The sequence below is a fragment of the Labrus bergylta genome, chromosome 2 (assembly GCF_963930695.1).
Source record: "Labrus bergylta chromosome 2, fLabBer1.1, whole genome shotgun sequence".
NCBI lineage: Eukaryota > Metazoa > Chordata > Actinopteri > Labriformes > Labridae > Labrus > Labrus bergylta.
In genome coordinates this window covers 36,387,091-36,407,605 of record NC_089196.1, presented here as the reverse complement: position 1 = coordinate 36,407,605, position 20,515 = coordinate 36,387,091, and the positions used below count along the sequence as shown (strand labels likewise).

The 20,515-nt window shown below is 46.9% G+C and overlaps 1 protein-coding gene across 2 annotated transcripts in view; it reads left to right on the top strand.

The window, feature by feature from the left end:
* Positions 1 to 20,515, top strand: part of mmp11a (matrix metallopeptidase 11a) — a 193,741-nt gene that overhangs the window by 4,988 nt on the left and 168,238 nt on the right. The window contains exons 2-8 of one of the 2 annotated variants that reach the window (XR_010665532.1): positions 5,126 to 5,352; positions 13,077 to 13,220; positions 14,084 to 14,217; positions 14,611 to 14,843; positions 16,030 to 16,234; positions 16,988 to 17,248; positions 17,429 to 19,080. Coding sequence is in view for 1 of the 2 variants with exons in the window: in XM_065951956.1 (XP_065808028.1) it covers positions 5,126 to 5,352; positions 13,077 to 13,220; positions 14,084 to 14,217; positions 14,611 to 14,843; positions 16,030 to 16,234; positions 16,988 to 17,248; positions 17,429 to 17,547 (1,323 nt within the window). In the remaining variant the exon portion in view is untranslated. Of the gene's footprint in view, positions 1 to 5,125; positions 5,353 to 13,076; positions 13,221 to 14,083; positions 14,218 to 14,610; positions 14,844 to 16,029; positions 16,235 to 16,987; positions 17,249 to 17,428; positions 20,480 to 20,515 lie in introns of those variants that run through there. The other variant, XM_065951956.1, reaches the window with a different exon arrangement.

The following is a 20,515-nucleotide window of genomic DNA, read 5'->3' as shown; positions in this document are numbered from 1 at the left end:
GCAGAGTCTGATTTATCTGAACAGGAAACATTGAAGGTACAAATTTATAACCATGTTCCTGCCAACATCTTTAAAGCGGGCTTCAAAATGAGAAGTTCACGGGTTAAGGTTTGCTTTGGAGAGGGTCTCGATGTTCTCAAGACTTTGTGACGACGATTGAGAAAGAAAAAAAATCCCCTCAAGATGTTCGTCACTTTCTGCTGAGAGAGCGAGAAGTCATGAATCGCCAAAGAGCCTGAAGGCATCGCGGCGTCTCCTTCATGCTGGGAACATGGGATGAAGGAGGGGGGGGGGGGGGGGGGGGGGGGGTTGTGAATTTCATGTATGGACAAATCTTCACTGCATGTTACGATGCATGATGACATGATCTGTGGAGCGCGGGGATCTGACACTGACAGAGGTATTCAGAGGAACATGTCCTGAGCACAGAGCGACGGAGGAGCGTCTCCAGTCTGACAACAAACCACCTACACCACGTTTTCAAAGCGTTCAGCTGCATCAACTCAGCTGTTGTAGCAAAACGCAGTCAGGCTCAATAACATCTGGTATTTCTGGTATTTCTTTCCCATTTCACGAGACTGTTCGACTTCCCCTCCCCTGCATTTTGAAGGAGATATTGCATTTTTGACATTCTTCCACCCTTTATTTATTCTTGAGATGTTTTCATGTGAAAGCACTAAATCCCCTCACATGCTGATCGCAGCTCACTGGTGGAGCACCTGAAGGGGCGGAGTTTGAGTCAGATCCTCGCCCTTTGCTGCTCGTCATGGTCGCTGTCTCTGCCCCACGTTTTCTTGTCTGTCTTCACATTCCGTCGCTCTTTTTCAGTTCGAAGAAAAGAAGTCGATTTGGAATCAAAGATTTTGAGTTGGTGATTAAAGATTCTTGATAAATCGTGCAGAACGTTCTAGACGGTGCTGATGTGCTTGTTGGAGTTTGGCGTTGAACTCTGAGGGTGAAACCTGTCAGGAATCAGGGACATTTAGGGTCTTTGCTCAGCAGCGGGGTCAGACGGGTCAAACAATCCATTTGACACACAGGCAGGGGGCGGGGGGGTGACGGGGGGGTGGGGGAGGTTCCTGGAGGGGGTTAAAGCGTTTAAACACACACTTTTGGTTCTGGTCCTCGTCTTTGAAACGACAGAGGCGGCTCCCCGTTCGCCCACACTTAGAATTAGCCAAAGTTTTATGAGCCTGAAAGCCGACACTCCCTCCTGCTCACCTCTCTGATTGGGATCAGGCCGTGGCGGTGGCCGAGGCGGTGGCGGCGGCTGCTGGAGGGTGGGTGGAGTCAGGGGGGTGTTCAGTCTAAATGTTCTCGTTAGAGGTCAGAGGTCGACTCGAGACCCGGTGATTCAGAGTTCAAAGTCGAGTTGTGAAACAAACACCACAGCAGAGGAGGGAAAAACACACGGAGCGGGTCGACGCTACAGGAGCCTGGAGGGGCCACAGAGGCTGCAGAAAACCACTTCCTGTCTGACAGTATCAACAGAGGACGTTACACCACACTCTTAATGAGGAGGCTTCATCAGTGTCTTCTTCTTCATCATGTTGGTGACTGAGGGGCCAACTCACACGAGGCAATCCATACGGCGCCCGCCCTCTTTGATTGATCAGTGAAGTGTAATCGACTCGCATGGTGCTGAGATCAGGGCTGTCGGTGGACTAGTGGTTAGTACGGACGCCCCACGTACAGAGGCTGGAGTCCTGAAAGCGGGCAGCCCGGGGTTCAAAGCAGAGCTGTGACTTCTTTCCTGTGTGTCATCCCCGCCCCCCCCCCCCCCTCTCCCCGCTGTCCTGTCTCTAAAATAAAGGCACTATAGTCCTTGAATAATTTTTTTTTTAAAGGATTAGTTTCGTCAAACGAGTTAACTTTTAATCGGGATTAATCGCTGAATTTCAACAGCTAAAAGTGATTAAACCCGTTTTTAAAGCTGTATTTTTGGGCAACTTTAGATCGGACAGCTGATGAGAGACAGGAAGTGTCAGGAGGAGAGAGAGGGGGCCCGAGGTCACATTTGAACCCATGGTCCTGTGGACACGGGGCGCGTGACATAACCGCTAGGCTACACGGCGCTCAGAGTAATGTGTTTAAACACATTAAACCCCGCCTACTACTCTCTGCCAATGAAAGGCGTCTGATCCAACCTTCACAACAGGGTCCTAAGTCTCTGACTAGACTCTTCTCCTCTGCCGCCCCCCGGTGGTGGAATGAACTTCCAAACTCCATGTGATCTGCAGAGTATCCTCTGCACCTTTAAGAAAAAGCTAAAGACCCAGCTCTTTATGAACACCTACTAACTTAATGATGATGGTCTCCATATTATTGATGATGATGATGGTAATGACGATGGTTTTTGTTTGATAACGACGACTTATAAGATGGTTTCTATACTGATTAGAGCTCTCAAGAACTGCCCTCAATGTTGTGCTTTGCCTCTGGTCACTTCCTGTCAGCACCTGTGTGTCCAATCAGACTCAAAGCTGATCGTTTGCTCTTACTCACATTGTTCCCTTTTTTCTAGATCCTTGCTTGTGTTGTTCTTACTCTCTGATGAACGTCGCTTTGGATAAAAGAGTCTGCTCAGTGAATTGTAGAATTGTAGTTTCCAACATGAAATGATCCTCTACATGTCTGTGAGTGTTGTGTGTCTAACGTCAGCTCCGACTCAGGTGTTAAAATCTCTGAATTCCTTCAGTCACTACATGAACTCGGTGTCCTCTGCAGCCTGCGGAGGGTCACTCAGCCTCCCCGGGTAAATAAATGTAAAGAGAGCAAACAAAACAGAGACCAAATTCCCAAACGCTTGTCCTGTCCACAGCCGTCAGACTGATACGCTTCAGACCTGCTCTACACCTCGATAAGGTTTCTGTCGCTTATCTGAGCGCGGAGAGCAGAGACACTTCAGACTCCTGTTGTAAAATAAAGAAAAACCTGCAGAAAAAAGAGCAAAGAGGAACGTTGGAGCTGCTTCTGTTCATCACAACAACACTAACAAGATGTTTGAAGATGTGGGCAGAAACGTCCCCCCTAATGTGAGTAAGTGCTCAGTGCAACAATACGAGCAGCTAAATCCCCTTTAAACAAAGTGAGCGCAGGAGGAGGGGGTCTGGGGGGGGGGGGGGGGGTGTGTACTGTTTGCTCTGGGATCCAGACCCATCAGTCACCGTGTTTCTGCAGTCCGGAGCACATTCCTCGAGTCCTGCTGCGTTTTGTTCCCCTTACACTACAACAGCGACTCAGTCAGAGGGCGAGCGAGAGGCAGGCTGCTTAAACACAACAACAACGCCACAGTGACTTCACCGTTAATAACTTATACAAAGAGTGGACTCTGAACGTGCAGGGCAGATTTAACAAAGTCTAATAAAACCGACTATATGATCAGACATTAAGGAAACATGTTGAAGTGCTGGCTTCTCTGACAACAATGCAGCAGCCAGTATGTCCTCCTTCTAACTTTACATTCTGCTCCTGAATGCTCTGGATTTGTTTGGACCAGAGAAGGTAGGCGCTTTTAAGACCCCCCCCCACACGGCCGTTTTGGACGCCCCTCGGTTTGTCAGATATGAGAGCAGTTATCAGGTCAACAGGTGTTGCAGCGATGGAAGCGGTCAAGAGAAGTGGTTCAGATAGAAGTGATTGTACCCGACCTAAAAAGCCTCTGCATGTTTCTAATAAGCTCCACGAGCAGAAACGTGCTCAAACTAGGATCAATATTGGAGATGCTTTTGAAAAATGGAGAGAGGTTAGAACACAGAAAGGTTTACAGACCCATGCAGAGCTGGATAAACACTGAAGCTTCAGAGTCCACCACATGGTGACCTGTGTGAGTTGCAGGGCTGCCAGGAGAGGGCTGCTCAGTGCTGGGAAAAGAGAGTTTATGAAAGAGGTTTCACCGGCTTGAAACCGCCTGGTGACTTTCTTGGTTTGATCTCGGGGATCTGTTGCATGATTTGCAGGACGAGCCTTCTGCAGACTGTTAACATCCCTCCTATCCGGAGAATGACTCACAGATGCATTTTTTCAGAAAAGGAAATAATCATCAAAAATTAGAGGAAGATGAAATCAGCTGGAGCTGTGGGAAGATCTAACGATAAAGGAAACATCGTTTCTCGGCTTGAGGAGAACTCCCCGTGACGCAGCGCTGCAGATGTGGTCTGGTTTACAGGAGGAGTCGATGAGGAGGTGCAGATGGGACGCCTCCTCTCTGTAATTAGAGCCATTTCCTCTGAATATAATGGGACTCCCAGAGACCAACTAGGCCTTAAAGTGGGACCGACCAGGCCGCCTGGTGACCTGGTTATGACGAGTGCTGTCGTTAAAACAATCTGTTCAAACAGACGCTGATTCAGAAGAGAAACTCTGACTGACAGTCTGTCAGATCTCTGTCCTGATGGGACTTTTCTTTCACCTCTTCCAGCGTTCAGATGTCACTCACGAGATGACTTTAGGGTGGTGCACATGAAATATTTGTGTTTAATCCTCATTAATGTGAGGAGCCCACACATGATGACAAATCATGACAGATTCAACAGTTTGGTTCTTAAAGTGTGCAGAGAGCAACGAGACGACCGACTCAGCACAACACAGCAACAGATGAATTCACCTCCTCACCTCTCTCTCAGAACTCGTCATCTCACGCCGTCAAACGAGACTTAAGAGTAAACAAACATGGCGGACGAGGAGCAGGAAGAATCAATGATGGTAGTTTTTGGACTCCTGTCACTGTATAATTACTTGTTGTTTTAATGCTCTCTTAACGCCTTGTGTTTGCTGCCGTCGCCATGGTTACGTTTGTTGATGCAGAGCTGGATAAACACTGAAGCTTCAGAGTCCACCACATGGCAACCTGCGTGAGCATCCACTCTAGAGAGGAGGGGGAGGGGAGACAGCTCTCTATGTTTTGAATCAGGACTGCAGTACCCATTTTAAACACTAGGTGTCAGTTACATATTGCTCCTTTAATGACTTTTTTCTTTATTGTTTAACCGTGATGTACTTTGAGTTTCTCTTTGTATGAATAAACTCAACGTGCCTCAAAAGCAAACTGTTAGCGGCTGCAGAGTAAACGGTTACGATGAAGCACTTTGAGCGCTGACTGATGTCCATCGTTGTGTTTTTGCAGGTTTCTGAAAAGTACCCGGAGCTGAAGAAGAGGGGGCGGGTTCCTCACCCTCAGGATTTAGTAAAAGAGCTGAGTCTGCAGACCAACACCTCCAACGCGTGGAACAGACCTCGCTGTGGCGTACCGGACTACCCCGTCCAGAGGGAGGTGCATTATCGAGGCCGCCACCGCCAGAGACGCTTCGTCCTGTACGGAGGCCGATTGGAGAAGACTGACCTCACCTACAGGTAGGTACACACCTGCCGGCATTAGACACACTGAAAGAACAAAAAGCAGAAAGGGTCTGTTGTCCTGGGACGCTTCTCACCAGCGCTCGTTGTTGCTAGGTTACGAAAGTTTAACCTCTGCTTCGCTCGGTAACGTCCGTACGGTGTGTTCAAGAAAACATGAAGACGATATTGAGGGTTCATGTCGTGTCATCAGCAGCTCTACACCTGGAAACTGTTCCCTTTAAAAGACGAGTCAGACCAGCGTCTCCTCCGCCATTGTTGTCGACAAATCAGAAGTCCCGCCTCTTCTTGATTTTGATTTGTCGGTGAGGGAGAAATGACATCAACTGAGAGCGCTGTGAGCACATTTAAAAAACAAACAGCTGTTGTCAGGGTGCAGTGGCCTTGTGGTTGGTGTGCTCGCCCCATGTTCAGAGGCTGGGGTCCTAAAGAGCGTGCAGCCCGGGTTCAAATCCGACCTTAGTGACTCTTTCCACTGTCCTGTCTCTACAATAAAGACACAAAGGGTTTTCAGCGCTCAGGACGGTGAGCGCTGAAAACGCTGAACTACATCGCTTTTAAAAAGTGAGCGCTGCTGCTTGTGGACGCGGGACTCTTAAAAAGGAAAATAAAGTCTTGAACTTGTGACTTAAAGTAACGGAGCGCTGGTTTTCTTTCATACGAGTCCTGGGCGGCTCCATCGAGTGTCTGCCTCTCTGTCTGCGTCTCCTGGGGTCTCTCTCATTGTAGTCTCTCTTTATCACTTCAGTTTATTAAGACGGAGAGAGAGAGAGAGGAGGGGGCGGGCGAGCTGGTGGGCGCACTGACCACAGACTAATAACATTGTGCTGGATTGGACCAATAAAGCGCTCACATTTCTCCCTGACAGAGTGATGTGGTTAACCAAGGCTCAAACTGCACTCGTGCATGAGCGGCCCAGTCCCGGTGTTTACCTGAGTTAAGATCTGTTTTGAGCTTTGGAGGCGAGTTCTGGCGTGACACCTGAAGTCCCGCTGAGTCAGCAGAGAGCAGAGGTGTTTTAACGGCTTTAACGAAGCAGAAAAGGAGCTCGGGGGGGACTGAGCTCGTTAAGGCTCAGACCCCTTTGTTTTCCAGCCATAGTTTTTATCATTTAAGTTCTTTAACACATTTTTAGTGGAACAACTGGGACGGCACTTTGTTAAAAAAATTCCTAAACTTTTTTTTAAAGCTGAAAAAGAAAAGAAAAGGATGACAAATATCTTAAAGTCAGGGTCGGTCATTTCCTCCAGATCCTATTTTTTCAGATTCTGGTGTAAATTGTCTTCAGGTCCTGACAGAAATGAAGAACTCATGTTCTCTGAAAAAGGAACAAAGAAAATCCATCATCTGTATCAGTTTGTAAGTCTGTAAAAACTTCAACCAATGTCTGCCACGAGGTACCAATCTGATGAACCAATCAGACACCTCCCTGTCTCCCTGCTCGCTCTCTACCTCTTAGCTGCTCTAGCTCACACTCAAAGCTCGTCACCGATAACTTTAGGAGTTTATACTGAGAGTTTACTGACCGCTGAATGAGACATGAGACAACGTAGTTTCTACACAATGAGATGAGCTGAGGTCCACTTCTGGAGGGACGGCGCTCGTGCATGTAAGTGAGGGGGCGTGGCTTTAGAGGGAGCACAGATGGGAGGGGGCGTGGCTTCAGAGGGAGCACAGAGGGGAGGGGTGCAGATGGAGCACTGAGGGAATGCTACTTTCAAAATCATGCTAGTTTTAAAAAATGATCAACCCTGCCTTTAGAATATGTAATGTGTGTCTCCAACAGCCGGATATCTTTCTTCTTATTGTCCAAAAACGATCAGAACACTTCACTGTTCCTCACTTTTGTACTGCTGACATCCATCCTTCCATTTTATTCCGCTTATCCGAGGTCGGGTCGTGGTGGCAGCAAGCGCTTTAAGTCAACCCAGACTTCTTCAGCTCCTCCTCCTGAGGGCTGAATGGGATACACAGTTTAATCCCTCCACTGATTCTGAGTCTGCCCCGGGTTCTCCCAGCTGAGTCTGCCCCGGGTTCTCCCAGCTGAGTCTGCCCCGGGTTCTCCCAGCTGAGTCTGCCCCGGGTTCTCCCAGCTGAGTCTGCCCCGGGTTCTCCCAGTTGGGCATCCAGGAGGCATCCGTTACAGATGCCTATACCACCGAGACGTTTCTATGATTAACATGAACACACACTCAGTCAGTCCATCCTGCGTTCCAAGAGCATCGAAATGTGGATCCGTCCGCTGCTGGAAATAGTCCCAAAAATGTAGTAAATTGTCTCTTTGATGAAATGACCTCGGGACATGTTAAAGATTGTGGTTTCTTGGAGTGAAGCGACAGAGACGATGATCCAAAGGGCGTGAATAACACTCAGGTGTAACTACCTGTTTGAAGCTCAGCAGTGTGGGTGCGATGAGTCACATCAAGGAAAGAATGTCATCTTTAATCTACTCTAATCCGTCTCCGTTACTCATCTTCAGGTTTTTACTGGCAGAAGGATTTTTTTTTAGGTATTCTTCAAACTGATAGACTTTCTTCATTTTGTTAAACCAGCACACACTGTGTGATTTTAGGCCGACTTGATGCTAGCAATGACGGCTAACGTTAGCCGTGGCTGCTCGCCATCTCACCTCTCCTGACTGACCTCTGGACTCCAGCCAGGCGTCTGAAACATCCTCTAAATGTCTCCAACAGGACCGTCAATACGCAGATGAGCGTTATGAGCACAGTCTGACGATCACAGTGACATCACTGAGAGCTAAACGCTGCAGATACATCCGGGGGAATAAACTCCCACGTCATGATGTGGATATTTAGAGTCACTCTGCAGACATCCAGAGCACCTTTTAACCACGTTTAGTCACCAAGTCCTAAGTCCTTAGACCAAGTCCGGAAATTGGCCTGGTAGCTGGAGAGGTGTCAGTCCACTTCCTGAGTACTGCCGAGGTGCCCTTGAGCAAGGCACCTAACCCCCCCACCAGCTCAGGAGCGCCCACTGTGGGCCGCCCCCTCACTCTGAAACCTCTCCATTAGTGCATGTCCACAGGATCCTGTTTGTGCATGTGTGTGTATTTCAGCCTGTGTTTGTGTAGCATGTTCACTAGACAGAGTGTAAAAACAAATTTCCCCTCGCGGGATCAATAAAGGACAAATCATTATTATTATTATTATTATTATTAAATTAAGGTCATAATTTCACCACGACGCACTGAAACAGCTCTCTGATTGGTGGGTCAGTGGACCAATCAGAGAGCCAGCAAAGGGTCAGTTGACTCAATCCAGTAGAAAACTGATTATCTCAAGTTTTTTAAATCTTTTCTTCCTTTGAGTGGAAGACGTACCTTTAAATTTAAAGCTCTACCACGCCTTCCTGCCCCCTTAATTCAGAGGCCTCTGCTTGAAGACTTTTGTCTTTACCACCAATTGATATTGAATTCTTAACATCAAATATGATCCTTATATACAATGTGTTATTATTGTTTTATTTTATATTTAGAAGGTTCTTTCACGGCTCGGGCAGTTTGAAGCTGAAACTTTCAATGACAGGAACAAAAGGAGAAACGATCCAAAGATAAATCATCTCCCTGGAAACACCTTTTAATCTCACTAATTAACATGCCGTGTCTTGTTTGACGATTTAGGGGGATTAACATGTTGGAACATTTTCTTTTTGTGCAGCCAGGTTTGGTTCCAGTGTGCCAAACTGAAAAACGTGTGCATACCGATGGTAACTGGCAAACAGCTTTAGAGCTGCACAGAGAACTTAACAGGTCCTGACACATGAGAGTGTTTGCAAACATCTCATTCCACTCAGGGCGAATCAGCCTGTTAAATGTTGAACTGGTCCTTTAAAGGCTTTAAATGCGATTTTTTTTGATCCAGCAGATGTCGCCCTTGAGCACCAGCATGAAACCAAAACAACTTGCGCTGCATTGTTGTGTTAGCATGCTAATGCTAGCGATCTTTATTATGCTGGTATCTTCACACTGCATGTAAATTGACCTGAAATGAGCGTGATCTAGAAACACAGTTAAGCAGTGAGTACAGTATGTTATTCTTCTTTTCTCTAGTCCCTCAATTAAACAACTTTTATACGTGAGGGGAGGAGTCAGCCGGCTGTCCCGGCGATGTAAACAAAGTGAAGATAGGACTCTGAAAACTCTGAAAACATCACAGACAGTGGGACTCGGGTGTTACACCCATTGTAGACAGTCATGACTCACAGAGTTATTTTCAGAGGAGATACTTGATTTCTACATTTAAGTGTGAAACATCACATATTAGTAGTATTTAAGTCTCGTATGAATGTGCAGCGCCACATCGCTATAACTTAAAAAGAATAACAGGACAGTTGTTGTTGTATAACTGTTGTATAAAAGTAATATCACCCAGCAGTACTTCTCCCCTCCAGAGTCTCCTGTGGACCAGGACCAGAGCCGTATCAGTTCAATGGCGAGGACGGGAGACAGGACGGATGGGAGACAGGACGGATGCTCAAATGCTGCATGCAGGCGCTCCTAAGCGTTCAGCTTTTCCCGACCGGAAAAAACGCTATGTAAACACGCCCCGCGTCCACCTCGCGCAGAAAAGCGCTGGCTGTGCACTTAGGGGCGTTTGCATGCAGCGTTTGAGCATCCGTCCTGTCTCCATGACAACAGTGTGTTGATAACAGCCACTGTACGACCGACTCTGCTCCGTTACTTTTTACTGCAGGTTTTATTTTTGAGATTGTTTATTCCCCGAAGCGCTGGGCGCTGACGCCTTTTTCTCCAGACGTCCGCCTTGAAAACAAAAGAAGAAAAGACGCCGGCGCTCAGAAAAAAACACGAGGTGGACACGGGGCCTCAGAGTTTGTGGATGAAGGTCAGTTTACAGACGTTCTGTTGAGCTGTGCGTCTGTTCAGAGACGATTAGACACGAGAGGAAACACTGGAACAAACACGACAGGAAGAGAGAAGACGTCGGGTGTAGTGAGGACCAGGACTTAAAGACACCCAGCCGAGGCAACAAAATGATCAAATGGACCCTGGACACCCTGAGGCATTGTGCTAATCATTAGCATTTAGCATCACAGCTAAAGAAAAGATTTTATATCCATTATTAAAAAACAAGTTGAGAAGCTCAGTCTGTAGGGTTGGGAACCAGAGGGTCACCGGTTCAAGTCCCGGTGCAGACCAAGCATGGAAGTTGGTGCGGTGGAGAGGTGCCAAACCCCCTCCCCACTATCAGCTCAGGAGCGCCCACTGTGGGCAGCTCCGTCACTCTGACACCTCTCCATTAGTGCATGTCCATAGCATCCTGTTTGTGTGTGTGTGTGTGTGTGTGTGTGTGTGTGTGTGTGTGTGTGTGTGTGTGTGTGTGTGTGTGTGTGTGTGTGTGTGTGTGTGTGTGTGTGTGTGTGTGTGTGTGTGTGTGTGTGTGTGTTCATGACTACAGAGTGTAAAAACTGAATTTCCCCTCACAGGGATCAATAAAGTAAACCTTCTTCTTCTTTAACACCAAACATGAACGGTTTCTTATAAACCTCACAGTTTAAACACAAACCAGAATCAGCGGGGCGCTGGTGGCTCAGTGGTTAGAGCGCATGCCCCATGTATGGAGGCTGTAGTCCTCCAAGCGGGCAGCCCAGGTTCAAATCCAGCCTGTGGCTCCTTTCCTGCATGTCATTCCCCTCTCTCTCTCTCTCTCTCTCTCTCTCTCTCTCTCTCTGATTACCGACTCTATCCACTGTCCTATCTCTCCATTAAAGGCACAAAACCCCCCCAATAAATAAATCTAAACCAGAATCTGTCAAAGTTTACGACACTTTATTGAATCATTTATCGATCATGGACGATGTCGAGTCTGAGCTGGATCCTGACTCGTCCACAGTCATGCTCTGGAGCGTTTCTTCATCTCCTCCCCCGGCAGAATCTCCACAGCCGCTCAGACACACATCTCTCTGCTCTCCTCCTCTGTGCTCGCTCTCTTCTGTCTGGAGGCTCAGGCTGACCTCGTCCGCGGCGTGCTGATGAGCGATCAGCACCCTCTGCCTCATGTAATCCTGAATCTCCCTCAGAGTGTTTGAGTGATCCTGAATCTCTCTCATCAGGTCTTTCTTAAGCTCGTCCACATGTTGGCCCGTCCTGTCCAGCAGGGTCTGGTACCCGTTGATGACCCCCTGTGAGTCCTCCAGCTGTTTCCAAGCTTCTTGGAACATCTTGTTCTGGACACTTGACTGGTTTTCGTTCTCCAGGATGGTCTCCTTTGAGTCCTCCAGCTGCTTGATGAGAGCTCCTCGCTCTGCTGAGAACTTCTCCTGAATGACGATGTGAGCCACTTTCAGCTCCTGGAACTCTTTCTGAAGCACCTTCTTCTTCTTCTTCCTGATGTCACTCCCCACGGCGGTGGCGATCCTCTGTGCGTTCTGAGTCTGCTGGTCACTGAGCCTCCACAGCCTCTCCAGCTCACACCGCGCCTCCTTCTCCTTTCTGATGAACACCTCTTTGACGTTCTTCTGACAAGCCAGCTCCTCTCGGGTCTTCTTCAGCTCCTCTCGGGTCTTCTTCAGCGCCTCGTCTCTGAGCTGCTGCCTCGCCCTCTGCTCCTGGACGACTCTGTCTCCTTCCTGCTGTCTGCCGTCCGTCTCATTAGTTGTTATCTGAACTTCTTTCTGGAGAGAATCGGCTCCGATGGTCTGTTTCTGCAGCTCTGTCTTCAGCTCCTCCAGCTGCTTCAGCAGAGCGTCCTTCTCCCGCTCGCAGTCTCTCAGCCTCAGGGCGGACTTGTGTGGTGTGAGCTCCATCTCCATCGGTCTGTGCTTTCTGTGCTTTCTCTGTCTCTGTGTTGGAAAATGTTTTGTTTCTGAATGAAAAGTTTCACTTGTATCTTTTAACCTGCTGTTGTCATGACAACAACATCACTGCTGTTTGTGTTCTTTTTAAACTCTCCTACATGACTGTGTTCTTCATGAGCAACCTCTTTTGATAAAAAACAACAACTGGGCATATTTGGGATTCTTGTTATCAGTGTGGGTTGCCTGGCAACCAAAGAGAAACCAGGAAGTCACTGAGCCAAGTTTCAGGTTCCAGCTTTACAGGTGATGGGCAGGTGTTTATTTTAAAGTGTTGCACCTGTGCAAGGTGAGGTGTTTCACCAGGTGAGAAGTTACACCTGACTCTCTACTCTGAGCCAAAACAAAAAGGGTTTAGACGTCTCTGTTGTTATTTGACACTAGCTGTAGATGAAGGCTGTACGCTTTAGCTCTCCCCTCATCATGATGCTTTGTCACATCGTACAAACATTAGAGTTTGTGGATGAACGTCAGTGAACAGAAGTTATTTTCAGACGTTAGTCTGTTCAGAGACCACGAGAGGAAACTCTGGAACAAACACGGCAGGAAGTGATTTAAAAAAAATAACTTTTACCAGGTAGAACTTCCTTTTGCATTGCAACCACAGCGCAGTCCGTGTTGTGTCGAGTAGACTTCAGATTTGCACACAGGCGTTAAGTTATGAAGTATTCTGTGTCCTGCAGGTCAGGAAAGGTTCGCTCCTTTATTTCTCGTTTCACTCGTTTCATCTAAAGAGGAACAGGAGGAGACGCCGGCGCTGTGATTTGAGGGAGCAGCAGAGATCAGATTAGAGGGAGGCATGGTGGTCCCTCTCTGCTCCTGTGTGTGTGTGTGTGTGTGTGTGTGTGTGTGTGTGTGTGTGTGTTTTTGACACCTGTATTCTCCCGCAGGATCGTCAGGTTCCCTTGGCAGATGGGCGAGGAAAAGGTCCGCCGTGTGTTCCGGGAAGCGCTGAAGATCTGGAGTGACGTCACGCCGCTCACCTTCACCGAGGTCCACAGCGGGAAGGCCGACATCCGCATCGACTTCACCAGGTGAGAGGAAGTAGAGGAGGGACAAGATGATCTGAAAAAATAGAATTATAAAGGGAAAGGAGCCAAAAGACTGAGGACCACCTGGCGTTTTTTCTGGGCATTAAAGCGCTAGTTGTACGCGATCTTATTCTTTCAGTCACTACCCAAAGCTCATGAGCACAGGTGAGGGTTAGAACGAGGATCGAGCTTTACCTTCAGGCTCAGCTCGCTCTTCACCACGACGGTCTGGTACAACGCCACACATTACTGCAGAGTTAACCAATCCACCATCCATAAATGTGAGGACAGGTGGACATTTATGAAGTCGAAATTTTTCCTGAAGAAATGGACTTCAAAAATGTCAAAAAATAAATAAATTTAAACGTTAAAAAGGTCAAAACATTTTCACAAAAAACTATTTGACTTCAATGTCAAAATGTTTTATGATTTTTTTATTTATTTAAAAAATGTCGAACATTTTTCATGAAAAAAAATTGACTTAAAAAATGTCGAAAGATTTATATGAAAAATGTTGTTTATACGTTAAAAATGTCGAAACAACACCTGGAGGGCACGACCCCTCCGTTCTCCAGCAGAAAATCTTTGAGATTGAGTGCACATTCACACACAGCATGTCCAAACTGCATCTCTTATTTATAGAAGCTAAAACGATTACATCGCAGTCATCAACAACGTTGTGTTTAGTGAAACGTTCTTAAATGGTTGGAACGACGTCTAAAAGGCGGGCTGACCTCAGATCTGAAGTTTTGGATAAAACTAAACGTTTGAGTTTTGATAATCTGTGATGTTTTAAATGTCGACCTTGAAGTTCTCCATACTGTACGCTGTCTTTGTTCTCTCATGTTTGATTCACTCACCTGCAGGTACTGGCACGGAGACAACCTCCCCTTCGACGGCCCGGGTGGGATCCTCGCTCACGCCTTCTTCCCCAAAACGCACCGACAGGGCGACATCCACTTCGACTACGACGAGTCGTGGACCCTCGGGAACCACATGGGTGAGAGATCGTCTGAACAAGACAGATGTGACTCTTTCTGTTTGACATGATTACAATAACAGAACATCAGTGAGAGCTTTTCTGCACTCGTTTCAAAACTAAAACCTCATTTTAAAAGTTCTTTAAACTGCTAACAGGATTTGCTTGTTAAAATAATAGCAATAGTTTAATTTCGAGCCAGTTAGAGTCTCTTACAGCCGTGAAAAGGAAAATGAGCTCAAGCTTAAGCATCATATTCACAAACAATTATCACAACAGTCTCTCTTCCCTTTTTTACTTTTGTAAGTGATGCAAAAATGTATGACTCAGGGTATCATCTCAGGCAGCAAACTCCCCCCGTCTGCTCTTCAAGCAACTGTGTGAACCCCCCTCCCCCCTCCTCTCCCCCTGCAGGTACAGACCTCCTGCAGGTTGCTGCCCATGAGTTCGGGCACGTCCTGGGCCTGCAGCACTCCAGAGAGCCGGGGGCCATCATGTCCGCTTACTACTCGTTCTCCTACCCGCTGAGGCTGAGCGAGGACGACAAACAAGGCATCCAGTACCTGTACGGCGCCCACCCTCATGTGCTGCCTCCTCCCCCGCCGCCACCCCCGTCCAACCCAGAGACCAACGAGATCGTCACCAATGTGAGTGGAAACAAACTTTACGTGTTTGAATCGAAGATGACACATAAGCTAAAAATAACTGCTTGTTTCTCCGAGGATTAAAGTTACGATCAAAGATTTAATGAAATAATGATCACAAAACACAACAAAGCATTTCTGTGTAAACCCCCCCCCCCCCCCCCCCCCCCCCCCCCCTCTCTATTTCAGCCCTGCTCAGAACAGACTGTTTCTGTGTCTGTACCTTTAAATATGTAAATGAGCTGTATCTGACCACGCCCCCTCTCTGGAAGGGCTTGGGTATACTCGGTCTTTCTCGCTCCATGTCCTATTGTTTACGGTGAGAAGGCAGACTCAGAGGGCAGAACAAACACCTAGCTGTGGGAGTGTCACCCACCTGGGGGAGGGGCTACTGCCCTTTGTGATGTCATGAAGGGAAAATCTCCAAACGGCCTGTTTGAGCACACATTTTCTGAAAAGTGGAGCAGGCAGAAGACGAAGAGGATGGACTTTTCTCATCATTGGGGGGTTTGTAGACGGACCAGAGGAACATGGTGAAGTGGATTTTAATTAAAACCGACCTCAACAGTTTGTCAATTCAGAGTTTCATCTTCTAACAGAGGTCAGTGGATCCCTACTCATCTGGAAGGGAAATACATTTGGAAGGGACTATTTTCAGCGGTTGATTGATCTACATTTTGTGGCGTCCCTGGTGACTTTGATTCTCTGTTTGAGTCAGAATAAATGAGTGTGTGGGCTCACTGATGTGTGTTTAAAAGATTTCTGACAACAATGGAGCTCTGTGTCACAGCGGAGGAGAATATCCACAGGGGAGTATTTGTTTGTACGATCCCACTGGATTTGTTTTGGGAAGAAGAAAAACATGGCAGAGCGGCAGCTTTATACTGTGGCAGGCTGGAGGTTTCTGTGGTTTCAAACGCACATAAATATGAGTGAGCATCTTTGAAACCACATCTTACAGGAGGGTCGCTTTAAAGACAGTCTTCAGCTTTTTAGTCCCTCAGGAGTTCCTCTCAGGCGAGCGCTGGGGAAATCTTCCACGCATGATGAATCTGTCTTGGAAAATGTGTAACTGAGAAGTCTTCAAGTGAAAATCAGAACCCTCAGAACCTTCAGCCGTTAAAACTAAACTTTGACACTCCATTAAAAACCCCTCGTGTTTTAAACTCTGTTGTTTTTTTCCCCACAGCCCGACGCCTGCCAGACGGACTTTGATGCCGTGTCTATGATCCGAGGGGAGCTGTTCTTCTTTAAGTCGGGCTATGTGTGGCGGATCAGAGACGGGCATCTAGAGAGCGGCTACCCGGCGCTGGCGTCCCGTCACTGGAGGGGGATTCCCGACAACATCGACGCTGCCTTTGAAGACAAGTCGGGAAATATCTGGTTCTTTCAAGGTGAGACGAGAGGACGGTGAAGCTGCTGCTTTGTGGTTTTTAAGGTTTCATTTGAGCGCAGGGTATCGCTCACCTTTAGACGAGTTTAAACAGGCGTGATTAACTGACTGAGCACTTCAGACTTCCTGTGAATAGATGGTGAAGGTAGAGTGTGTTTAACACTTAAAGGAGCAGTATGTAACTCTGACCCCTAGTGTTTAAAATGGGTACTGCAGTCTAAATTCTAAACATCATAGAGAGCTGTCTCCCCCCCCCCTCACTCAGGTCACCATGTGGTGGACTCTGAAGCTTCAGTGTTTATCCAGCTCTGCATGGGTCTGTAAACCTTTCTGTGTTCTAACCTCTCTCCATTTTTCAAAAGCATCTCCAATATTGATCCTAGTTTGAGCACGTTTCTGCTCGTGGAGCTTATTAGAAACATGCAGAGGCTTTTTAGGTCGGGTACAATCACTTCTATCTGAACCACTTCTCTTGACCGCTTCCATCGCTGCAACACCTGTTGACCTGATAACTGCTCTCATATCTGGCTAACCGAGGGGCGTCCAAAACGGCCGTGTGGGGTGTGTCTTAAAAGCGCCTACCTTCTCTGGTCCAAACAAATCCAGAGCATTCAGGAGCAGAATCTAAAGTTAGAAGGAGGACATACTGGCTGCTGCATTGTTGTCAGAGAAGCCAGCACTTCAACATGTTTCCTTCATGATCAGATAGTAAGATACCTTTATCATTTACCTCCTTCCCCGTCTCTCTGTGCAGGTGAGCACTACTCAGTGTTCGATGCCGAGCGGCAGATCAGAGGGCCGGAGCCCATCAGGGCTTTAGGTCTCTCGGTGTCCGGGATCCAGGCGGCGCTGCGTTGGGGTCACGACTCGAACTACAACACCTACTTCTTCAAGTCGGGCAGCTACTGGAGGTTCAGCCCCCGGGAGAACCGCGTCGACTCGGTGTACCCGCGCAGCATGCAGGACTGGAGCGGCATCCCTGACGATGTGGACGCCACCTTCAGGGACATCTACGGTACAGTAACAAATAAGAGAAGTATGAAATATGAGAAGTCTTCAGATGGTATTTGGTGCTCGTACACAGACGTCACCAGTTTCTGCACGTTCTTTTATTCTCACCAGCAGCTCTGAAACACCTTCAGAAGAAACTTCATGTGTTCTGATATTCACTCTCTGTTTGGTCTCCGTGTCTCAGGGTACGCTCACTTCATCCGAGGTCGACAGTACTGGAAGTTCGATCCTGTCGGGATGAACTCTCTGGAGGGTTACCCCCGATACGTCGGCATGGACTTCTTTGGCTGTCGAAACATTTGAATCCTTGAACCGTTTGAGAATCGGATGAAACGACTTTTGTGTTTTTTGTTTTTTTTTAAATGAAGAGCAGTTTTATGAACAGAGACATTTTTATTTTCATCCGGTTGATCAAAGAGGATAAACAAGACTTTCTCTGAATCTGTTCACGCTTTACTGAATCTCACCTTCTTCTCAGGAACGCTGAGGTACATTTCCTCAGACGTGGCACCTCCCGTGCAGCTACACTCATATTTATTTTGCACGTTTTTGTCACCGTGAGGCCGAGACCCCGGGCCCTGTACTGAACGATGTGATCTCACTTCCTGTCTTTGAGCCTGAACTTTAATGATTCACAGACGTCACCAGAACAGTCTTAAATGTTCTACTTGATGTTTTGACTCTCCTACATTTCATCTGTTTCTTCTTTGTCATCCTGGATTGACTCGCTGATCGTCGTGCGTCTGAAGAGTGACACCAAACGAGACGCTGCAGGACGCAGATTTATACATCAGCGGCTGTACTTTAGTTTAAATACTGAAACTTTAAAACAAGAAAAGGGCGACAAATCAGAGATTATTGATTGAAGGACGTTGTTTGTCTGGGTTTGAATCTATGAGCTCATGTTTTCTGACTCAGGTTGGCCCAGTTATAACCTTTAAAGGAGATCTATTCTGCTTATCAATATTTCAATAAAAAGTTACGACGATGGATGTCCGTACTAAACCTCTACAAAGCTTTTTAAAAACCCAAGATATACAGTTGTTGGTGTAAAACCTGACGTCAGGTTCTGCCGACGTATCAGAGCAAAGCATGGAGCAGAGTTGTAGGACACGCCCACTCAGAAGTTCCCTGAAATCAGTGATTTTACTGACGTCAGTATCAGATACATAAGGAGGTTTTAGAGCTATACATCTCACAACGTGGCTTAAAAGGTGTCCCAGAGTGACATCACTAATGGTGAGAGTGAGTTTAATAGATCTCCTTTAAAGTGATATGAGGCCGGTTTGAACCTAGGTGAGGCAAGTGTTGACTGCTCAATCCTAAGCGCCAAACAGCTGAGAATTTTATTCAGATATAAGCCATATGAGTTTTATGTTGGACGTATATATCTTAATATAACACATGTCTCTGCTCTGATTGGTTGCAGCATCAAGAGACATTTCGTTCCATGGCTGCAGGAAACGCTCCCTGAAAAATGAACATGACCTTTGCTTTTGTGAGTGAAGCCGTCTTCACACACATGCACACCTGAACATTTCTAGAGGATTTCAGGATGACTGCTCCTGAAATCCTCCTGATCTGGTTGTTTACACATGCACCTCACAGCAGGAGACTATCTGTATCAGACAGGAGGGGGCGGGGCCTCCTGAGGTAAGACGTGAAGTAAAAAGAGCATCAGAGTCCTCCATAGGACTCTATGATGAGAATATGTGTCTTTGTATCAGTGCTGCGTGTAGTTGAAGAGAATCTCAAAGTGAACTAGAGAGGAGAAGAACATCCTGGAGAACAGGAAACATGCAGCAGCAGGTTGATTAGAGCACGGAGATGGTAGCGGTGGCGTGCAGACAGTCTATGGTCGTGCAGTGTCACCACCCCCCCTCCCACTGACTCCAGGTGAATTCTCCTGATTATATCCTGCTGTGTTCTCACATCAGCTCACTCTGACTTTCTGCAGAATAAACACGAGGAGGCTGGAGGAGAAACTCGCTCTGCTGAGCCCGACTGTAAACTTAATCCTGTAAACCCAAAATAATGCAACACAGTGTACTGTACATCCAAGACTCAGCCGTTACATTGCTCCCTTTAAGGTCACATGGACAGACAACAGTCCTCGGGGTGTCTGAACATCTGGTCTGTATCTCCAGATGTTTCCTACTTTTCTCACCTGAGAGATGTCCTGCTTGTCCTACAGCTCAAAGTCCAATATGTGAAAACCACATCACTGTCTGTTTGATGTCACTCTTCTAAACGAGATGTTGTGAATCTCTCTCCAGCCTGCAGACATCTGTAGCTCCACAGCGCCCTCTGTCTGCAGCATCTTCCCCCTGCAGGAGAAGTGTGATGTTTCCTCAGAGAACATTTTGTCATGAAGTTATCTACATTGTTTAAAAACATGGTGCTCTATTCAGGTTGACTCAGTGATGCATTCAGGGACAGCAGCATCTGCTGCGTGGATCAGCGGTTCTCAACATGTTAATAAACGTCAGATTGTTTCTGCTGCTCAGACGGTTTTTATGAAGTTCTGAAGAACGTGTACTTTTACTTTTGATACTTTGAGCACATTTGACTGATTGAACTTCTTCACTTTTTGTTGGATTTTATGTTCAGGACTTTTGGAGTATCTTGATTCTGTGATATACGATATAGAAGCCCTAAGATGACGTGCATACTTTACTTTGTTTTCATGTGATAACGAGTTATTTGCAGTTATTTATCTTGTTTGCATAGAAAAACCAGCACTGGTACCTCGTGAAAACAAAATAAGTACGTTGTGACCTCGAGAAAACAACCAGAAATAACTCGTCATCACTGGAAATGTCCGCTCAGACCTTCCGTATTCCACCGCTGTTGGATCTTGTTAAAAAGATCTCAAGGACCTGTGAAATCTCATGTGACGACCTCTCCGCGGGTCAGTGCACACAGGTTGAGAACCGCTGACGCCGTGTCCCTGCAGCAGGTGAAATGTGAAGGCGTCTGTTCTTCAGGTGTTGTTTTCTCAGTGCAGGACGCTGACGAGTCGTTACGCTCTTCATGTCAGACGTCCATATTTCATATTAAAGTCAAAGTGTTCATCAACGACGGCTTGGAAAGAATATTTATACTTAAAGTGTGTAGGTTAAACTTTGTTGTACATACATGTCTTTTTTTTTTTTTACTCATCTGTAACCTGAAGCCTGTTTGTTTACTTTCTAATAAAAACATAACCTTTCTACCAAACTGCTGCTTCTGACCAGACATTTACAAATCATTATTTATCTGTGCACACATT